General features: G+C 40.4%; 1 protein-coding gene across 7 annotated transcripts in view; it reads right to left on the reverse strand.

Moving 5' to 3' along the window:
* Positions 1–23405, reverse strand: part of STXBP4 (syntaxin binding protein 4) — a 184959-nt gene that overhangs the window by 9241 nt on the left and 152313 nt on the right. For all 7 annotated transcript variants that reach the window (XM_042447227.1, XM_042447228.1, XM_042447233.1 and 4 more), the window contains one exon: positions 13871–13928. In XM_042447227.1, the coding sequence (XP_042303161.1) occupies positions 13871–13928 (58 nt within the window). The remainder of the gene's footprint in view (positions 1–13870; positions 13929–23405) is intronic.

The following is a 23405-nucleotide window of genomic DNA, read 5'->3' on the forward strand; positions in this document are numbered from 1 at the left end:
TGGCAGAGGGTTGGACTGGGAGGTCCTTGTGGTCTCTTCCAACTCTATGATTCTATTCCTTGGAAAGAAACATACATCAGGGTGGGCTGTGCACTAAATAAGTGCTGAATTAGCATGGCAACTGTCCAAACAGGCTTCTTTGCAGAAGTTTTTGTATTAATCGGTTTTTAGTTCCACTGTTGTTGTTTTTAATGGCTATAAGCCACCTTGAATCCCATGCTGGGAGAAAGGCATGATATAAAGTACATAAATTAATTAATTAATTAATCAAGCTCTGTCAGACTACAAAACAGTTGACTTGATGGGACTTTATGAAGACACTCTTTTATAGATAGCCAGGCACACTGTTTGACTCAGTATGTCCATGCAAAGCCTTCTGGAATGGATGGAAGACATTCCATCTTTCTGCCCAGCAACCAGTCTGTACTCCTCCTTTTTTAATAGCTGAAGGCTAGCTTTTGCATCACTGAATTGCAGCCCTGAGCTAACAGTGAAGATCATTCTGTTCTGAGAAGGATGAATGGATTGCAGTGTGACAACACCCACTTATTCCTTCCTGCCTTTTGCTTGGTTGTACAAAGCTAATGCTCAATTGAGCCTGATGGGCAGTAAGTGAGTGGGAGGTAGCATTACTATAAGTGACCATGGCAAATAAATCTGGACCAGTGAGCTCATTTAAATTTAAAACTTGAGCTGCTTTAATGAGATTAACATATCTCTTGAACAGACATTCCACAAACTACACTCGGCTTGCTACCTGAATGAAGACTGTATAAGACTATTGGGATATGGCAGGATGAGGATTTTCCTTTCCACCACTCTTCAGCCTTAAATACCTGCAGATTCAACTAGAGAGCTTTAGGATGCATTTTATGTCCTAGCTGAAAGTATGATATATGCAACACAAACACAGAAAGTAATTTCAATTACCCTTGTGTTTATTTGCTAACATTTTCTATTACTACTACCTTTGTTGTTGTTATCAACTGCCATCAAGTTGACTTTGACATATGGCAAACCTATGAACGAGAGCCCTCCAAGTCACTTCTCATCAACAGCCTTGCTCAGCTCGTGCAGAGAAGGTGGAGGAAAGAGATGGAACCACCGTGGATATTCTTCATCAACCTGTTCCTGAAGCCACTCCTATTTACCCCGCTGCTTGTCTGAATTATGGTGAATGGAACTTATCATTCAGTTTACTGACTGACTGATTTACAGATTGCTTATCATATCTCAAACAGGTATATAACAAAACCTAGGATCCATAGGTTTTTAACAAAATAGCACTATAAAATAGAAAAGATCAGCTATTAAGAGCCAGCCTAGTGTAGTTGTTTGAATGTTGGGCTGGGACTCTGGGAGACCAGGGTTCAAATATCGGCTTGGCCATGGAAAACCACTGGGTGACCTTGGCCAAGTGACACCTCCAAGAGGAAGGCAATGGGAAACCTTCTCTGAATAAATCTTGTCAAGAAAAGCCTATGATAGAGTTGGCATGTCAGGGTTGACTTGAAGGCACATTTAAAAAGCAGCAAAAACTGTTGGCTATCCACCAAGGTAAAGCAATAACTAGGGTTATTTATGGGACCAGGGATTCTCAGTCTGTGAGCCATCTTGCATAACCCCACCCAAGAGAAATAGGTGTGAGCGTTCTCAGCTGCAGCCTTTACAATTAAACACTAGCCTTCCGACCACTAGGTTGTGAGATATTAAACACATCTTACAGCTGCAATATTTTAAATCAGAAAACCTAAGACACAACGAGGAAAGAAAACAGGCAACAGAAGTAGGGAAGGCACCTGAGCGGAGAGGTGGGTTTCAGTTGGATTGTGTCTGTATACCAGTCTGGAAGGCATTCCACAAGATGGAGGCCACCATGAAGAAGGGCCACTTCCAGGCTGCTGCATGTTGTAATACAACCGGCTTCTCCAATATCTTAGTAATCATATGGAAAAGGCCATCTGCCAGTTACCTGGTCCCAAGCCATCCATATCCCAGTACACTTGAGCATGGCCTAGCAGGTAAACAGCACTAATAATAAATATGTAGCATCTTGAGTTGTTTCAGCATTAGTGTCGTATTATATGTAAGGGTGTGAGCCAGAGTGCTGTGGTGCTTTGAGTGTTGGAATACAACTGTGGAGACCACAGTTCGAATCCCCATTCAGCCTAGAAACCTACTGGATGACCTTGGGCATATCAATTCTCTCAGCCTCAGAAGAAGGCAAAGACAAACCCACTCTGAAAAAATCTTTCCAAAAAGTCCCTTTGTGATAGGCTCACCTTAGGGTCACCATACATCGGAAACAACTTGAAAACACAAAAGAAATAATATGTATGGGCAGGTGCCTCACTCAGCATCCTGGCTATGGTATTCTGCATCAACTGCAACTTCTGGACCATGCACAAAGATAGCCCTACATAAAGGGCATTGCAGTAATCTAAATGAGATATTAGATATGCATGGATTCCTGCGGTTAGGCTAGCATGACCTCTTCCTGCATCTCCAAGCATGAGAAGGACATAAGTATCTTTTAATACTGGAAGAAGGAAAGAAGCTCTCCATTCACCCATACATTTCTACAATAAGAGGGTTGTTTCAAACCCCAAATGAATCACCTTCAGCTCCAACAGCTACTTCTAGGGTTCATCTACATGCTAGAATCCATGTTGAAATAATGTGATTTGTCTTGATTCTTCTCTTGCAGCCCTCACTTTTATACATGATAGTTTTAGAGAATAATGTCTGTGCATGGGCTTTTAGATGGGGAGCAGTACATAACCAGAGGCCTCTCCCTTGCATTTACTGTGTAAACAGAGCTTTCTCTAGTGTCAGAGGAAATGAAGCATCAGCCCTTGTTCACATGGTGCTGCATGCGTGCATCACACAACTCTGCAGAGCTCTGAATTGGGGGAGAGGGACCTTTGGCTCTTTGACCTTGCCCCCTAATTAGAAATCAAATGCTTATAAATAAACACTAAGACCATACAGCATCATAATCCCAGGCACACAATGCATACACAGACGATTTGCTTTCGGAATGATTAGGACCTGCCTTGCCACTTATTTATAGGCCTTGGAGAGTGCTGTGGCTAAAGAGCTTTGACATAATCAGAGGGACAAGATAATCCTAGATTTGCTGTTCTGGGGAACATTCTCATATTGGAAATACGTACATCCTCTCTGACTTGCATGGGAGGAATGCCAGGAAGAATGGATGGGGGAGTCTGACAACAGGGGAAGCATCCAGCTCTTCCTCCTTAGAAGAGCATATCTAATTGAGAACCTCTTTTATGAACAGTCCTTAGATAGGTCAGAACTATCCCAGTCCCTAAGATATTGAGGTCAAAATCTGAAATCTAGGAACAACTCCTTTGTGTTATCACAGGAAGTTATATGATGATGTTATGGATCACATTGAATCATAGAATCATAGAATAATAGAGTTGGAAGAGACCACAAGGGCCATCCAGTCCAACCCCCTGCCATGCAGGAAATCCAAATCAAAGCATCCCCGACAGATGGCCATCCAGCCTCCGTTTGAAGACCTCCAAGGAGGGAGACTCCACTGCACTCCGAGGGAGAGTGTTCCACTGTCGAACAGCCCTTACTGTCAGGAAGTTCCTCCTAATGTTGAGGTGGAATCTCTTTTCCTGGAGCTTGCATCCATTGCTCCGGGTCCTAGTCTCTGGAGCAGCAGAAAATAAGCTTGCTCCCTCCTTAATATGACATCCCTTCAAATATTTAAACAGGGCTATCATATCACCTCTTAACCTTCTCTTCTCCAGGCTAAAGATCCCCAGCTCCCTAAGGCGTTCCTCATAAGGACATGGTTTCCAGACCCTTCACCATTTTAGTCGCCCTCCTTTGGACACGCTCCAGTTTCTCAATGTCCTTTTTGAATTGTGGCGCCCAGAACTGGACACAATATTCCAGGTGGGGCCTGACCAGAGCAGCTCCTGGTGATATCATTAACCATAATACATTAGGCATCAACCACAGCTGCACAAACCACTCCATTCAAATAATAATAAAAATTAACAAATGAAGAATGTAATTGTATACACACTTTTCAGGACACTGCACCATTCCTAAGATTCCTCCTCTTTGCCCTCCAGATTGCAAAAGTGAATCTAGGCCCTCAGATATGGAAATCTAAATCTTTCACTGAGGCAGACTACTGAAGGTCTTGTATTCTACTTGGACTGCGAAAGTCCCTTCAAAGGTCTCTGGGTCAAACTAAACATGAAGATAAATTTGTCTTTGGGTTTGTGGGGATCTACTTCCTTTCTTACCAGAACTCCAAGATCCATTACCCAGAAAAACATGTGTAACAGCAGGGGAGGTGCAGGGAGTGATTTACTACATGTAGAGCCACCCATGAACCACACACTGTATAATCAAATGCACACCTAGACCCGAGTTCCTATAGATCAGTGTTTCTAACTCTCAAAAAGACCAGTACAGCAGTGCATATTTCTGATCAAAGGCAGCCAATCTCATTATTTTACAAATGAGCAACACAGAAAAATAAGCAAGGAGCACAAGGCCAGCTATACCAAAGATAATTTTTTGGATAATATTCAGTTTTTGCCACTATTAAAATCTTCCACACCAACCAAGTGTCCCAATTTGGCAGGGACATTTTTTTCCAGCTTCTTCCGCTTTCACCCTTTATCCTCATCTTACACCAATTGCTACAAAATGAGTTTGAAGTACAGAACTAACAGGAGAGAAGAGAGCAGGAGGGAGTCTTGCCTTTCCTAGTAGGCTCAGGAAAAGCAAACTGCTGCAGCTCATCCTGGCTTGTTTGTTCTTCCTCACTGATAACTCTTCCTATCTTGACCACACTATGATGTTGCTTGACCATAAGTGTCCAAGTTTTCATCTGGGAAATTTTGGGGTGGTATGCTATTGACAGTCAGCAAGAAACACACGCTGATCCACTTCAAATAACAAAGAAATCTACCATTAGCGGCTGATCTACATTCTGCTTTCCCCTGATAAAAGCCTTCCTCTGATGTGAATGTGTACACACACACACAAGCACACACACATATTGGAGTTGAACACATTTTCTATTTGTAAACTGCATTGCAAAATTCAGAAAACTGCAGTTATTGTTACATAACTGTATTCCAGTATTTATAAAAGTTTGGGAGGTACCAGTTTGGTAAATCTGAATTAAAATACAAACTGAACAAATTACTCATATCCCTACCTATCTTCTCCTAATCACCACTCAAGGTAACAAGGGAACATTTTCCATTTAAGGTTTTCAGTAATATGCTTTGGCAAATGATTCTTGTCGGAAAACATCCATTTGACCAGTGCTACCACCAGACCAATCGGAGAAAACTCAGGGCAGCCTTTTGTGAAAGTTCAAATTATTTTTCAAAGGACTATTTTTTAATAAAAAGAAAAGCTAACTACCTGCGAGTAGAGCAAAATGTTTGTTGTCAGTATAGCAAATTATCAAAATATTCTATCCTGATAAGTCAAGAAAAAGATATTGCATTGCTCAAAGACAACAGTTAGACTAGATTTTCTCATAGAATCATAGAGTTGACCACAAGGGCAATCCAGTCCAACCCCCTGCCATGCAGGAAATCTAAATCAAAGCATCCCCGATAGATGGCAACATGCAGCACCATAGGAGTGCCATGACACTGTGCATCTTGTGGTGTGGTGTGCGGCGTCATGCTGCCATGGGGTGGAGTCAGTATGTGCGTAGTATGGACACCACACCTCGACTCCACCCCCAGGCTGGCCTTAATGGCCCATCTGCACAGCCTCTAAGTCTTATTGCAAACCAGTGGGATATGGTGATGAGGATTTAGGTTGTAGAAGTGCTTACTGAGTTATGAGCATCTTGCTTTTGCTTGTCTATGAAAATAATTGAGCAACATTGGAAAAATCATTCTCATCCATCTTTCAGGGCAGTGGTTGTTGCGTGGTGTCTATATAGCATGCTACTCTAAGCCCTTTAGGGGAAAAAAGGTGAACTCCAAGAACAATAAACAAACAAGGCATCGTCTTTCAAAACCACCATCCATCAATTGTCTTATCCCTCACAGGATTCAGTCACTTTCCTCTTAACTGCAGTAATTCTGCTTTTCAGCTTTGCAGGGAAAGCAAGATCCAAAGAAAACAGAAGAAGAAAAACTGAAGCAAGTACAGTAAATCTCTTCCAGGAGCAGCTGGAAAAGACGATCTAAAGGGACCCAGAACATGCTGACAGCTTGGGAAATGACTTATTTTTACAATCAAAACCAGATGGTTCAACCACAAACGTCAATATTTCCTTTAATAACTTTTGTTTATTTGGTAGCCAATTGGCCTGAGGTCCCAGAAAAATATTGCATTAAAAAAAAAAAAACACCTGTTGAAAACAAAGATTATCAGCAGGGCTTGCCTCATCCATTAGACTTTTCATTTTGATGCATGTACCTGGAATCGTTTGGGATTGCAGGAGCCACAAAGGAAAGCCAGAAAGCCACAGGAAGGAGCAGATGATGGACCATGGATCTCCAAAGCAGTAGGTCAAACATTCAAGGATGAGATGTGAAGGGATCTTGTAGGATCTTAGAGACTTGGGGGCTGTGCAGACCGCTCCATCTTCACCAGATCGGGGCCACGGCAACCACATACCGCGGCCTCAATCTGGCCACTCCAGGGCACAAAAAGGAGCTGCAAAAAGTCTCTCATTTTTGCGCCCTCGAAGGGGCGCTGTAACTGCTGTGCCACAACTTTACAGCACTCCTTTTGTGCTATGTCATCTAAATGCAGGGCCAGAGAAGTGCCGTGATGATGCGCTGTGTGGTGTGGTGTGCAGTATCACGCTGTCATGGGGTGAAGTCGGGGCATGCATCGTGTGGACGCCACACCCCGACTCCACCCCCAGGTCAGTCTTAATGGCTGGTCTGCACAGGCCCGCACTAACTGAATGAAAAATGTTATAGTATAACCTGTTGTAAACAGTGGTATCACTAGGGTTGGTGTCACTTTGTGCAGTAACTCATCATTCCCCACCCCCTTAATTGACCTCCCCCCATATCACCATATAGAACTCTTAGTAAAGTTTTTTGTATTATTGTTACTCATAAATTGTAGTTCCCATATATCACTGAATGTAATGCCTACAATTGTGACATAAACAACTAGCAAAATTAAAATTATTACTTTAAATGACAGTATCATATACATAGCCTAAATGTATTCACATATACACAATTTAGGTGGTTAAAGTGAAAATTTGGTAAGTTGTGATTTTTTTTTTGAAAAATAAAATAAAATAATAGCTTTTAAACAATAAAATAATATTTTTAAATTTAAAAAAAATTAAATTAAAAAAAATTTTTTGGGGGGGGAACTTGTGGCCTCTCCTTTCTCTTTCCACTGAGCCTCACTCCACTCACACCATCTCTTCAGTTTTTCAAAGGCATGCTGGTGAATGCCACAGCCTGTTTCTACCAAAAGGATGATGTTTGGGGAGCAGTGGTGTCACCCTCACCTTAGGGTGTCACTTGGTGTGGTCCACCCCATCCCCACCCCTAGTGATGGCCCTGATTGTAGACATGGTCTATTTCCTCAGATGCATGGAGTGAACTGGTGCCCAGGAAGAATGAGATGTAAGGAAAAGCAAGAAATTTGCATCAGAAGGATTGTGGTTCCACCAACCAGATTGCCTGTGGAGATCGGGATGGAGGGAAATGTAAGGAGTTAGGCGAAGCACTGGAGGGAAGGAGGGCCAAGAAAAGCTTAATATTCTAGGATCTGTTTGGTGTGAGCCGGCTTTCTTAAAAAAAAAAAGTTAAAAAACAAAGGTGGCCATGCTGGTCCAGAAGGAACATTTTGTGCAGTTCAATGCTTGCCCACATTTTAAATAGCATTTTATCTGTGATTTAGATGGTTTTATTTCTTGATTAGGGGGGATTTATCTTGTTGGATTGACCTGTTTTACAGCACCCTCCACCATTTCACAGATGAAAACTGTAACATGGGTGGCCACACAACATCAGAATGTGGTCAAGATAGCAAGATTTATTAGTGAGGAAAAATGCACAACCAGCTAGAAGGGGCTGCAGCACTCTGCTTTTACCTGGGCTTACAGGAAAGGGCAAGACTCTGCCTCTCCTCTCCTCACGGCTGAGTTAACTTAGTGCAAATTACTTCTGCACTTTGATCTCAGTTTGAAGCAACTAAAATATTCTAAGGACAGGAAAATGGGAGAAGTGAAACGGAGACGTTTTTAAAAGCATCCGAAATAAAGTGGAACAGATGATTAATCTGAACCCTTCTAAATCAGTACAGTTGGAGGGAATGCTACAGTCTGATCCCAGGGTGCTTGCCGAAGAAGGGCTCTGGAACTGCCAGTCAAAAGTTGTTGTGTAACCATTCCTTCTTTCCTTCACTAATGGTAATTTTTGTGGAAAGGAAAAAGATGGCATAAGTCCTGGGAAAACTCAGAAGGGCTTCAAATGAAGGACTGCAATGTGTGTGTGTGTAGGGGAAAAAAGCCCTTAAGATACTGGGGACTGAATGAATCAAGAGGCTCACACTTGCTCAGAGGAAGGAGGGTTGTACTTTGGGAGGAGTTTCCAAGTCATAAAAATTGTGACTCTGAACCAAGGCTTCCATTAATATTCCTCAATTTAAAACATTCTTTCCTCTCTGCCTTCACCAGTACACAATGTATCTGAAAGGGATGGGTGTTGGTTTTTGAGCAGACACACACATACAAAGAGAGTAAAGCAGGCAGCAGAGTCAATAGGATGGGGAAAATTCCTTGGAAATTTTACACATATGCAAGCAGTGGGTGGATGTGGGAGGGTAGCAAGACCTTACCTACATTGTGAGAGTTAGTCTCATGATGTTGAGCTACAATATGGCAAAGCTGAAATGAGGTGGGAGGACAGGAGACACTGCCTGGAGAGAGCTGTTCTGCAACTTGTTGGTATGGCTACTCTTGCCTTATGTCTCTGATCCATATATTTTGAGTTGTCATTTTAAAAATGTCTATAATCATACATTATGCATTAATACATTACATCCTGAATTAAGAAAAACTAAGTTCTGTGATCTGTATAAAATAGACGTACACTTGGTTTATTCTGAATCCTACCACTCACAAGCAGAGCTTGAAAAAGCTACTTCTGGGGATGACAGTACCTAGAATCCTTTCCGGGCCATACTGGCCAGGGGATTCTAAGTGCCATTATCCAAAAAGTTAAATGTCTTATCACATGGGCTGCTTCTATTCCTTGAATCCATTGCTTCAATTGAAGCTGGAACTTAGGTGATGGAAAATACCATGGATGATGGTATTAAATGCAGCATCAGATTGCATATGACTCCATGCTACTTGCATGACTGATGGTTTGTACTATATTTCTTTTGTTGTCTTAACCCACCAAGGGATGACAGCAGAGAGTATGCATGTACAGAGTATGAAGATATGATTGTTTATGCTGTGAAGAATGGGGATTCCAAACCAGGAGCTATGTGACAGGTGCTTAAAAGCTTGCTCCATGGCACTAAGAAAACACACTTGATTTATGTAATTATTTATTGGATTTATATCCTGCATTTCTCTCAAAATGGGATTCAAGACAGTTGTCATTTGTAGTTTCAGGTTCTTAGAATTCTTATACTTATTACCCTGACCAACTGCTTATAAATACGGGGTACTGGAGGTGTGACCATGCTTAACTGAAATACATAGTCATTGCTTACAGACAACTCTCCTCTCTCCCCAAATACACCAGTGCTTTCAGCTGGCACATATAAGCTTTCCAGCAGCTACCATGTGGTTCTTACCATCTGAATCAGTCACAGAATGTTTAGTAGACTGGATGATTAAATATGCACACAATCTGACATCATGAGGAAATTCATAAATTATACTGAATCAATTTAAACACTCACTGCAGTGTTTTATTGTTTTATCAGCTCAAGTTCATAGGGGTCAGAAATGTTTTCCCTGTCTTTGTATAAATGTGTTATTCCTCTGTCTTATTCATAAAAATGTGTTCCACTGTAGCCTGCAATACAAACCAGCTGGATAGGCTCTTTCTAAGATCTTGATTTCTCATGGAGAGCTTCATCCTACTATGTTACCCTTCTGAGATATTTATACATATTTAGCAGTATGCTATATCAGGCTTATATTCAGTTGCTGTGTCTCTGGAGTATTTACTGCATTCAATACATAACTGTTTGGATAAACAGATCCAAGCTATCAGGCTACTCAGTTAAACACCTTACATTCTAAAGTGCTTATTACCTTCAATAAACTAAATACGCCCCACCCCAATTCTCTCTTTCATGCAAAAAACTTCCAACTGAATCTATGGTCACCTCCAAATGTCCCCCCCTTCAATCTACAGCTGAAGAACATTAGCTAGCTTCAGATGCAGTAGATTAATGGCTGCAAGATTTAGGGAATTACAATTGTCATGACAACCAAGGCATGTTCCTATATCTAATTTTGTGCCTTGGAGAGAGAACAGTGATGGAACAGGTCTGAAGCTCTCATGGCTGCAGCTACTTCAAAATGCCAGAGAGGAAAAAGAGGGATTGAAATTCACGGCCAAGCAATACAAGAGGGTTACAGTATTAACAGTAGTGCTGTTAAGTACCAACCATTCCACTAATCCCTATTTAAACATACAATAGCTACATTAAAAGCCTCCTGAATGGGATCATCTGATTAGAAGCACTTCCAAGTATGCTTTCCTCCAGAGAAAGGATATCTTTGTAACTGGACGACAGATTTCTTTTGAAATCTGGGTCACAGCCAACTAGTTTTCAAGGATGATGGCCAACCCATGTTATTCCTTGATTTGAACAGTTTAAACCCTTGACAGATGGAAATGAATATGTTGGAGGATGGAATGGAAACATACTGTTGACACTCTTAGTCCCTGGACTATTATGAATAGATTAAGGGATCAGGTCCTCTCTGCATACATCCTAATATACACAGACCCTCAGTTTGCCTATCTGTGTTCGGTTTTTGCCAGATTCATGTTGCCAGCCCCCAGAGTCATGTTCTGATCAAAGGATGCAATCTGGAGGTGAGGCCAACAGGCATAATCTCATTTCTTGAATTCATTTCTATCCTGTTTGGCTTATGCTTGTTTCATGCTATTCAAGAGTGAATACAAACCAGTGCGACATGTGTAGTGCTACAGGGCCAGTGTTGCCATCTTTGCGCAGATGTCAGCTCTCTCACAGGGCCTGCTAACACTGATGCCTTACAGACAGATATAAGTCACCATTTTATAGTTTTTATAAAAAGACAGATAAAACAATAGAAACAATTTAAGGAATTCCAAATTAAAATCAATATACAATTTAAACAAGATAAAAAGGGATATTAAGATTTGTTCAGGGAGGGGAGAATTGCCTTTGCTTTCTTCTGAGGTTGAGAGTGTGTGACTTGTGCAAGGTTACCAAGCAGGTTTCCATGGGTGAGGAAGTATTTTAATCTGGTCTTTGGAGTCCAAAATCCAAATATTATACTATGCTGGCCCTCACTTTTCAAGATGCTATCAGATGCAAATGATTTATAGTGAGCTCCTGAAATCCTTAACACAGGACTGCTCTCCAAAGTCTTAACTTTAAAAGTGCCCCTAAAAATAACAGACCTCTTTCAAGTCTATTATATTCATTTCAAGAGGGTGTGCATCTATAAAATTCTTTGAGGATCTGTCTATCCAAAAGGAAAATGATTAAGAAAATATTTTAATTACTGTAGGCCTAAAGAACAACTGAAGAAATGAGATTGATTTTAATTCTCTGAAACTCAAAAAACCCACCCCTCTCCCCAGAGGATTATTCCTTTTCAAGTTTTTGTGAAATCTGACATTGTGTTTCAAGATAGTGTGTAACAGCAACATCTCAATGTCACCTCTGCATCAAATCCCAGGAGAGAACTATGAAATTGATTTGTTTGCACAGAGCATCTTACTCTTTTGCCATTTTCAGATGACATTTCATCATAAATGCAAATTTCCCCCTTAATCCTTTTGCTTTGATGATACGAGTTTTGTATTATAAAATTGAGTAGACTGCACATTTGAAGTAATGAATCATATTCAACATGAATGGGAAGTTTATGTACCAATGTCTACTCAAACACAAATATGTACACACACACGATCAGACACAGAGTTCAGTGTGCCCTGTTTTTATCCACCCTGAAATATCTCCTTTATTATAAGAGATGTCCCCTATTTGAGGGTCCGAAAGCTTTTCATTTTATATAAACTGAACAAGATGCTTCCCAAAACCTGTGTTTTGGGCTGTGGGCTCTTGATAAGGACAGAAATGTATGCATCTGAATGTGTATAATGTGATATTTTTGTAGAGGAGCACATAGTTATGTCAACTGAAATCTCAATTACTTTCATTAGGTATTTAAGTAGAAGACAAACTTATTAATAGATACTTCCTGATTGTCATGCTGATAAGTCATGACTTTCTACTGTATTGCTATTTTGAAAACTGGGCAATGCTACATGGAAATTATCTTTTCTACCAACACTGTGATGCACAGAAAGCCCAGGTTGTATAAGCAGGAATAGGTATGGGACCAGTTTGTAGATACAAACAAATGAAAATGCCAAGAAGCTGACCAATATATGATTTCTTTCAGCTTACTTCAGAAATGCAGTGGGCTCTTGGTATCCACTGGGGTTTGGTTCCAAAAAATAACAAAATCCATGGATGCTCAAGTCTCATTAAATACAGTGGCATAATAGAATGGTGTTCCTTATACAAAATGGCAAAAACAAGATTTGAGAATTTATATTATTTTTGAATATTTTCAAGATGTGGATAAAAAATCCGTGGATACAGAGGACCGACTGTACATTCAGGGAAGATCTTTTAGTACAACTAAAAATATTCTATGTTAGAAGATCTATGATTGCGTCCTTGTAATCAGGGCCAACATACAACAAAGAGAAGGGAATGGCTTTGGAAGAGCGTGTGTCTGTGTGCACATACACGTATGCATGCACATGCACACAGTAGTTGTCAACAGCGATTCACGCCTGAATGGCAAAGCAGAACATCATCACTGTCACTATCATCATTAAAACAATTTTCAACAATGTGGAAAGCAAAAGTAAATTTCATTGCCTTAATCCTTAACAGCAAGATTTTTTTTATTAAAAAAAAAGAATCAATATCACAATCTAGTTATTGGGTTTTCTCTTGCTGGTGTGAGTGGGGGCAACAACATTCAGGCCGAGCTAATACTGGGTGGGGTTTTGCAAGTGCTCCTTGCTGCCCCAGGGGTCAGAATCATAGCAGGGATGAGGCTGATGTATTATCCTCCTCACCTTGTACAAGGTTTGATGTCTGGCTACCATCTCCAAGCTTCACCATTATATGGACAAATCTTGGAGTTACAGGAATGACAGTCAAGGAAGAGCTATTTAATCTATATATTGAGATATTACTTTAAGAAAGCACAAAATCAAGAAATATATTACTTGATTGGAATAGCTTGGCATTTCAAAAGAATATATTTCAGCTACAATAGTCCACTAACAGAGATCTCATTGGTTCAAGTATTATGCCTTAATTAGCAGCCAGGTTTCAGCCTAGCATAATCTTATAGTTATGTACAGTTGTGATGGTTCAGAAAATGGGTCACTGGGAGAATGGTTTTGCTGGCTGGAAGAAAATAACACAGTGGCTTGGTCTGCTGCAATATCCATCTAAGATTATAAATCTACTTATTATCATATTGCCCAGGAGATTACAGTTCTTTGTTTCTTTTCTCCCCCCACTTTTCTATCTGCTGTCTTCTAGATGTGTTAGTAACTGCTTTCAGACAGTTGAAGACCATACTCACTTGATGAAGTATTTGATTCCGTCTGCTGTGTAGGCTTCTTCCCATCCATAAGGTAGACCTTATGGGGTAGGGGTAGAGAAATAAAAACAAAACAAAAACGTAGACACAATGAATCACTTTTTAAACACAATGTCCTGTTTCAAAAAAAAAACCAGCTACTAACAATGTGTACTTTATTTTTTTAACAATATGGAGCATGACTTCTGTTTCCATAATTGGTTTCAACAATGCCACAGAAATGGAATTTTCAACAATTTTATCATCAGTTTTTTTTATCATAAAACTTCCACCTTTGACAGAAACACCCTTTCCCCTTGACTGCATCCAGCAGCCATAACTGTTATTCTACCAATGAGGTATTTGATTTATATTCAGGTATAAATCTAGACATTTCAATTGAAAAATTGACACAAATAACCTGAGTCGACTTATCTATAGGTCAATGTAAGCATTATACTTGAACTCTTATATTCAAAAGGGGGAATCATCCTCTGGTGAAAGGCAAGAGCATAATCTGTCCTGGAAGCACTGACCCTAACTCTTCTTTCTTATCCCTCTAGCCTTTAGGGCGAGCACAAAAAGTTGTGCTTGTGGGAATTTTGTAAGTTCTGGTATTGTTTTCCTTTGCTTCATCCTTCAGAGACTTTGTTATATAAGTTTTACCTTCAACTTAGTCACAGCTCATATCAAAATCCATAATTCTGGCCCCAAAACCTGCCCTTGACATATACATGATGTCAACTTATAATTGAACGTATACGATAAGCACATTTCAGGAGGATGGTTTTGATCCTCATCAAGTGGACACAACTGAAGACTTCCCAAGTCAGGTCAGCCTAGAATCCCCACCCTCTTCAGCCAGACAGTCTCCAGTCTGATTGGCTAATAGCTCCTACAATTGTAGAAGCCCAGAAAGATGTGGAGGCTTCTGGGGTGAAGAAGCTTGCAATATGACATCTATTGTGGAGTCTAAGTGATTCATCATCCTTCTGCAGGTAAGTGTGGTAATTCTGCTATCAAAATTTTCACCATTTATTTAATCATAAAACTAACTCCCACCTTTTACAGAAATGCCTCCCATGGTGACTGCATTCAGCAACTATAACTGCTGTTAATGAAATATCTGATTTGATACAAGCAGGTATCAATATTATACAGACAGCAGTGTGAATTTTGAGAAGTGTCCAATTATTAAACAGCTAAGTGTTAACATATAAAGATGTGTCATGTAAAAAGAATGGCAACCTGCACTAGATATTGACAAAGCAGATACCTGCTGAAAGCAGTGACAAATATTGTAGAAATCTCTTGAAGAATAAAAGGGTTGTTTTCCAAACGTACCATAAATACATAGGTTTTTAGAGAAAAAGAGGATTATCTGAAGGATATATTGATAAAAGCATGAAAGGAATTAGAAATTAGGAAGCATTTCCCATTAAATACTACTTTCAAAGGGATTTTTATACAACTCTTGTATCAGTGGTTATGAAAGTGCTGGTAAGTCACAGTGCCCAAGCACCTGTTCTAAGAATCAGGGAAACATTGGTTTGAAGAACCAGAGTGAGTTTGCCACAAACTCACAGTTGGAATCCACAGTCTCTTGTTCTCAGCCTTTCCATCTGCCATATGGTAACAACCATACTCACTTATACTATAGGTTGCTGTAATACCTGGGAAAATATAATCTAAAGTGCTTTGAATACTGAAAGGGCAATCATGTACCTGCTATGAAAATTCCAAACAGCTCTTTACAAGGAGAAAGAAAGAAAGAGAAAGAAAGATTTCCTTATATATATGTATAGTGAGACATTGTTATCAGAATTATAACTGAAAAGGATCTAAAGAGCAGCTGGATGAATTTTGTACTAAGATGATGAAAATAAAAAAATCTCAAAATATGTGATTTGGTTATGCTGGCTAATAGACTTTTTATCATCCCACAATATACTCCTGTTTTCTTTTCTACTACCATATTTTCCGGCATATAAGATGACATTTTGACCCTCTAAAATTGGGTCAAAAGTCAGGGGTAGTCTTATATGCTGGGTTGAGCCCGGTAGCCCCGCGGCCCAGTGCGCGCTTGGCCTCTGGCTTCTCAGGTCTCCGGAGGCCTGGGAAGCCGGCAGCCCTGAGTCGGCTTCTAAGAGGCCTTTGGAGGCCCCTTAGAAGCCGGCGCATGCGCTCTTGGGGCTGCCGGCTTCTCAGGCCTCCGGAGACCTGAGAAGCCGGCGGCCAAGCACGCGCCAGGCCGCGGGGCTGCCGGGCTCAACCCAGCGTATAAGACGACCCCTGACTTTTGACCCAATTTTAAAGGGTCAAAATGTCATCTTATACGCCGGAAAATACGGTATTCAAATGCCCTGCCCAAATCCCACAGCAATGAATTATTCAGATAATTTTGCAATGTGTAAATAACAACTTCCTTTTGACATCCTAATCTACCAGCAATCATTTTCAGACTTGAAGAGATGAGGAAGAGAAAGAGAAAGAGAGAGAGAAATGTCTATTCTCTATTCCCATACTGTTCATAATTTGATTAGACCTCTGTTTTTAACTCTCTTGGTAGTCTTTTTAAAAATTCTTAACTGTTTTATAAACACTAACCAGCAGATATGATGTTTACCCTCAGTGATGTGCAAATTTTGCATGGAATAAGTCCCAAATAGGCTTTGCAAATAGCGTGGTTTTTAAAGACTTTCCTGAAATGGGAAAAAAATTACTAAAATTACTTGTTGCTTTGATACGAAAATCAGTGAAGAATTACATTCCTAGGGAAAGGGCAACTCTGTTTCTCCTATTCCTTGTTCTCATCACTACTTGCTTGCACACTCATTTGCTTGTTCACTTAAAGGAGCCAGACAAAAAGGCAGCAAAGCCAGAAAGAGGAGAAGGGCAAGAGAGTTTGGAGGGACTGGCGCTGGGACCCTTATTAGGTTGCATGCCTTGGCATGTGCCTGATGATGTGCCTGATGATTCTAGCCCCTGGTGCCAGCCCTACTCCCAAGGCTGGTGCCCCCTAATTGATGGCTTTGCACTGTGGACTAAATTCCTTGTGCACAGAGTGCAAATTTCCGTACCAAGTCATGAAATGGTTCCATGTGCAGTTCTCATGAGAGGACATGTTTTCTTTTGATGTATACAAATGCAGACCTTGACTTCTTATGAGTCTGCTATTCATTTGGTACAGTGCACCCTTTACAGATGGGAATGCTGGCAGCTGATGCAAAGCTTGTTGACAGAAAACAATGCTCTTCCCTCTGCTTTGCTTTCAGCCTGCTCTGTAGAAAGGGCTCTGAAAGCCTCCGCAGGCTTTTTGTGTGTGCTGTGCAGACTACTTCAGAAGCACACAAAGCTAAGTATTACGAGGGCACAGCTTAATTTGTAGGTCTTTGCCCCAGTGCCAACTTGAAAATAAATTCCTGAGCAATTTATTCCAGCGTTGATTGAATTTATGTCTGGAGAAAGAAACTGGATTTCACTGGGCAACTGCCACAGGCTATAAATAAGTAGCCAAGTAGTGCAAGTGATTTCAAAGAAGCTAGCTGAATATGTGTGAGGTGATGCAAATGGATGCTTAGACCAAAACATAGGTCTAAAAACTGTTTGTTTCCACTCCCTTTGTGTAGGCAAGATATCCATTGACAAGATTAAACAAACAGAGAAAAAAGATGTCAAGACTACTGGAGTGGTGGGGGAGAATAGATAAAAGCCGAACTGAAGCCACATAAAACTTTGGCTCTGGCAGGCTCCATCTCTCTGAAAAGTGTTGCAACAAGTCACTTCCACGCCAGAGACTGCTTCCCAGTTCTATGCCACCTCCACAAGACCTGGCACAACCTTCTCTGTGGGAATGAATGGTACAATCTGGGGCAAGTTAAGAATGGTTATGAGCTGCTGCAGAAAATCTTCTGCTGGTAGCATTTAATGGCTTACACTATACGTGCTTACCTGAAAGTAAGTTCTGTTGAAAACAATGAGACTTACATTGTATAAGATTGTTTGTATGGATTGAACTGTGGATGTTCTTGACCATATTAGGATGCAGGCAAAGGACTAATGAGAAATTGTACAAGTGCTACCAGTTGGCCTAGCTTACTCTGCCCATTATACTTTATGCCAACTTGGTATTCAGATATTTTTCAAGGGGAAAAAAAGGAAAACCAACAACCATATATTGTTAGAAAGTACAATGCCACATGACATCCTTTAATGTTATTTTAATGGATTTCAATGTCTTATGCATAAATTTCAATTGACTCAATTTGGCAGAGACAATCCCAATTAATCCTCTGTCACTTCACTATTTCAGCTGCTTTTAACATGTCCCAGTTTCTCTCCCTTCCTCCAATTTTTCCCTTTTGTCTTCAGCTTACTCCAATTGTTGCAAACTGATTCCAATGTGCAAAAGTAGTTTGTAGTCAGACAACTCAGCTAGGGAGGGGAGGGGAGAGTTAAGGAGGGGGTACCATTTTGCCCTTCCCAGGCAAAATTTGGTTTGTCTGATCTTTCACATTAATAGCATTTTCATTTGACCCCATGTGTTCTGGTTTTTATCTGAAGAATGTTAGTGGATATGCCTGTTAGTGGGTATGCCTTTTGGTACCCTTAATATCAACTCTGGTTACAATGCAGCTTGGCTGCTCCTACCCATCACTGCCTTTCTTTTCCCTGGTTCACTGGGGTCTGTTTATTACTTGACAATGTGCATGTCTATTCCACATCAAATAGTCCTGATACCATCTTTTCTTTCACTTCATAAACAATTATTTTGGAGGTAATTCAGACATTTTGCTCAGACTCATCAAAGGTTGAGCGAATGAATGTATTAATAACAGAGAACATATACATGGTAATTAAAATGAGTAACAAGCAAAGTCATACTACAATGCTGTGGCCCAAATCCTGATGTTATTAATTGCCAATGGAATTGTTACATTTTCACACTCTTATTCCCCTTACTCCTTGGTATATTGTCCACATTTTCCTATGTTTTACTTGGGAATAGGTAGAGTAACTGCTAGACCAACTGTCTCCAATGTGGAGATGTTTTAGTGTCCCTTCTCCCAAATCCTCTGTAATTTTCTTAAAAGGGATTCCCTTAAGAATAGACCAGCTACTAAAAAGCAACTTTGAACTTCTCTTGCAGCCATGGGAGCAGATTAAACAAACAAACAAACAAGCTTCATTTATATACCGCTTCATACTGCCTAAGCAGTGTCTAAGCGGTTTACAACTGTAAGCTAATTTGCCCCCAACAATCTGGACATTCATTTTAGCGACCTCAGAAGAATGCAAGCCTGAGTCAAGCTTGAGCCCTTTTGCTAGTCTTGAACTTGCAAGCTTATGGTTTTGAGTGAGTGGCTGCAGTACAGGCATTTAACCACTGTGCCACCAGGGCTCCTAATTAGAGATGAGGGGGAGTGATATCCTGAGACATATGTTTGTGCCATGTAGAGCAATGAAGGGACCTAATAGCTTGGCCTGCATACTATATGATATGGGTGGGGGGCATAAGGCAGCCTTGCACTACAGCCTCCATCACTGCCAGTCAGGTGGTTGAAAATGGCTGCAGTTTTCCACCTAGATAACCTGAGGCCAGTGAAGGTTGATGCATGGCCGTGGGCTCAAGGAGAGGCCCAGAGATGTCTTGACAGGAATGTTTAAAAGCTGTAGACTTACAAGAAAACTTGCCATCACCCAGAAGTAAATGTTTCGCTAGTTTGTCTGGGGAGACACAGCAAGACATAACATGTAATGCATGCACACACTCTCTCCAGCTCTTTTTCCTTCTGCAATGACATGGGAGATCTTTACAGTTTACATTCTGCTCTCCCCAACTGGAAAGGGAGAAATGCAAGTGACCTGCACAGAAGGACACACAACTTCCCTCATGCTTCAGAGCTCAGTTAGATGGGAACTAACAGTAGCACAACAGAGCAGAAACAGCTGGCACCAAGAGGTCAACCTATTCTCTGATGGTTCACCCTCATTGGAAATGGGCAGGGGAACAGCTCTTTGGTTGCCTTTCTTTCCAGGCTCTACTACTCAAAACAAAGCATGGGGAGGCACACAGAGAAGAACCAGAGACATCTGACACTCTGTAACTCACTCCTCCTTGTCTAGTGTGTCCAACTTCCACTGCAGTGTGTTCATGCATCAGATGCCAACTTTCCACTCCAGGAAGCTGTGCCAGTGTTCCCTCCCCCCCCCCAACTGTGCTTTTCTAGCATACGTTTCCTACTCAAACGGAAGACCTACCATTTGAAATCCTACATTCTTGCTCTATTTACCTAATTGCTCCAATGTCTATTGGCTGCAGATCATTCCTATCAGTGGATGCTGTCTGCTGGAAATCCACATGTTTATTCCTTCCTGGCTTGTGCCACTATTGATTCTATTACCCTTGCCTGGCTATTGACTTTCTCAGTTGTGCTCCTCTCTCTAATAAAGTGGATCAGAGACTGGGGCTGACAAAGTAAGTGCCTCATTGTGTTTTTGAAATTATAGCCATGTATACTTTTTTTAACATCTGCAGTCTGTAGTTCTCTATTAGTAATCCAAATGTCTGTTAACTTCTTTGTTTGGGGGATGTAACAAAGTCATATTCCCAAAGTTACACAACAAATAAAAATGGAGTACTTTATCTGGTGTAATCAGTAGTGGTTCCAGTAATCACAAAAGTGACTTTTAAAGGGCATTTTAGAAGCCTTTTGACAGGGCTTTTTTCAAATCTTATGCCACTCTCCTATCAATCCAGGTAGAAGGATTAGAGATATCTTCAGTTTGATGCCTGGAGACCTGATGCTAGCTTGAGAGGATAATACTAGACTAAACTGACCAGATGTCTAACTGGGCAGCAAAAATAACATACCCTTCAACTGTTCCAATTTGACAGTGAAAATTCCAGATCATTTACTATTGTCCTACTTTTTCAGATGCTTTTAAAATGTCCTGTTTCCCTCTCCTCTTCCCATTTCCCCCCTCTGTCCTCAGCTTACTTCAATTGCTGCAAACTGAGTTAAAATGCAATTAGCAGGATAAGAGCAAAGGAGGGGGCAGAGTCTTGCAATCTGCTGCAGCCTCTCCTAGCTTGTGGCGCCTTCTTCATTAATAGCTTTTGCCATCTTGATCACATTCTGATGCAGCTTGGCCATACATTTCCCATCTGTGAAATACTGGAGGGTATGAAACAAGGTAGTACTCAGTACAAGGCTGTTAGACGTATGATATGATTAGGGGAAGTACTTAAAAGGGGAGACTCCCTGCCTCCTAAGTCAAATTGGGGTGGAGTGGGGGACAAAAGCCTAATAATAGAAGTAAAAGTTAGCATTGAAATTCAAAGAGGAAAGTTCAGGCTATGGAATCCCTTCCATAAAAGGTTTTTTTCCCCCTATCTGGAAAGTCCTTAAATCTAAGCACAAAGTGAAAAGGCAGCCAACGTATTAACCTTCATAAAATGTTAACAGATAGGTAGCAAAGATGTAACAAAGAAGGGAATGCAGCACAAATTAAAATGAGGCCAAGAGTTACAAAGAGAGTTAAAAAGGATTTTAAAACTGTATTTTATATACAGCTCTCTGTAGTTCATTGCTAGATTTTGTGAGCTCTTGCTTATCTTTCCTGACCATCTGAAAGCTCCTTGCACTGAACAAAGAAGTCTCATGTGAAGGGAGCTGCAGAAGAGTCTCTCAGGACAGACTGATGCATTGAGAGTTTCTGTCTGGCACAGCTGTGATACACTGCACCTTGTCATAATGAAGCTGTGAGTTGGCATTTTTGCTTATATGTATAAATGATTTTAAAACACGAATGTGGAGGGCCAATTGTAGTACTTTTTCAGGTGGATAATATCTAGCTCACAAGGTCTTCCTATTCTTTTACTTGATACACAGAATAAAGTTTTTCTGGAAAGTTTCATTTATTTGCGTGGACAACGCTGTTAAATCCACATATTTTTTTAAAAAGGCCAAACCCAAGCCATTCTCCTTGCATATAGTAAATGAGAGGAGCCCCATGCATGGCTCTATCTCTGATTCTGATTGTTGGCATATGCATAGCTGAGTGTGCCTGGTAGTTGCTGGGGCAGGAAGGAGAAATGACAGGACCTTCTCATCAGTTCTCTGCATGGCTGAGCTTTCTCTATAGATGCTAAACGCAAGCTAAAAAAATATAGAGACACTATATTACCATGTTTTTTTCCACTTCACCCCACCACCATTCATCCTCCCCCTGTGTAACCTGATATTAAGCCACCCTAAATTCCTGCTTTTTCAAAAGAAGGGCAGAAAATACATTTCATGTATGGAAATAAACAACACAGCACATCATCATTCAGCATGTTTTTTGTTGCCATAGGCCAGTAATATGAGGTGAAAGGTAAGGGGACATGCAGTATGATGACATCAGGTTCTGTATTGTGTTCTATGGTACAACATTGCGAGAATGGAAAAAGACACACCAACTAGGAATTTCTAGCAAAGTCTAGCTCCACCCTGCATTATTAACATACCAGATATTATGGTATTCACATACTTAGTTTTGGTTATCTGTTTATCAGTTTGTTCAACAGTCTGAAAGTGATACTGAGTTTATTTGCATGCAGCTCAGAAAAGTCTGGTTGTTTGAAAGCTTGGAAAGTTACTTTAAAAAACCCTAATCACAAATCATGTTCCAAGGCTCTCCAATTAATTGACCAATTAACTACAGTTACATCTTAAAAAGTAACTTTACATTTTCCAGTTTCTCAAAAGTAACTAGTTAACCTCAACACCTGGATGTTACAAGCCTGTGTTAACAGAACATTTTCTCTTCTCATCTGACTCACTGTCATGCAACACCAAGATGAGCACAAGGGAGCAGTAGGAAGAAATGCCATTGTTTAGTAATCCCACCTGCCTATAACTATTTAAAAAAATACTTTAAACATTATTGTTACACAACAAAAGCCACACTGTAATGTAATGTTTGTTATTGGGAAAAAAGGAATCAATTCTAAGTAACATATTATTAGTTATTTCCAAGCTCTGGGTTTCTGTAACTTCAGGTAATCAGGTGACTGGGAATTAAAGATAGACTCAAGAAGGTATCTTGTATCTTGATGATAAGTATTTTGATGGCAATGCAAAGATCAGTAGGAACCAGCATGGGTTTGTCAAGAACAAATCCTGCTGAACTAATCTTACATCCTTTTTCGATCAGGTCATTAGTTTAGTAGATGGTAAGAATGTTGTGGATATCATTTATTCAGATTTCAGCAAAGCATTTGATAAGGTCTTCATAATATTTTAATTAGCAAACTGATTAAATATGGAATAGAGAGAAACACTGAGATGGATCAATAATTGGGTTACAAAACTGTGATGCACTTCAAACTGGAAGGAGGTCTTGAGTGGAGTGCCTCAGAGTTCTGTCTTAAGGCCATTACTCTTCAACATTTTTACTAATGAGTTAGATGACAGCATGGAGAATCCTTATGAGGTTTGCAGATGGTACAAAACTAGGAGGGATGGGAGATAGAAAAATTATTCAAAAGGAC

The sequence above is a fragment of the Sceloporus undulatus genome, chromosome 2 (genome assembly GCF_019175285.1).
Source record: "Sceloporus undulatus isolate JIND9_A2432 ecotype Alabama chromosome 2, SceUnd_v1.1, whole genome shotgun sequence".
Taxonomy (NCBI): domain Eukaryota; kingdom Metazoa; phylum Chordata; class Lepidosauria; order Squamata; family Phrynosomatidae; genus Sceloporus; species Sceloporus undulatus.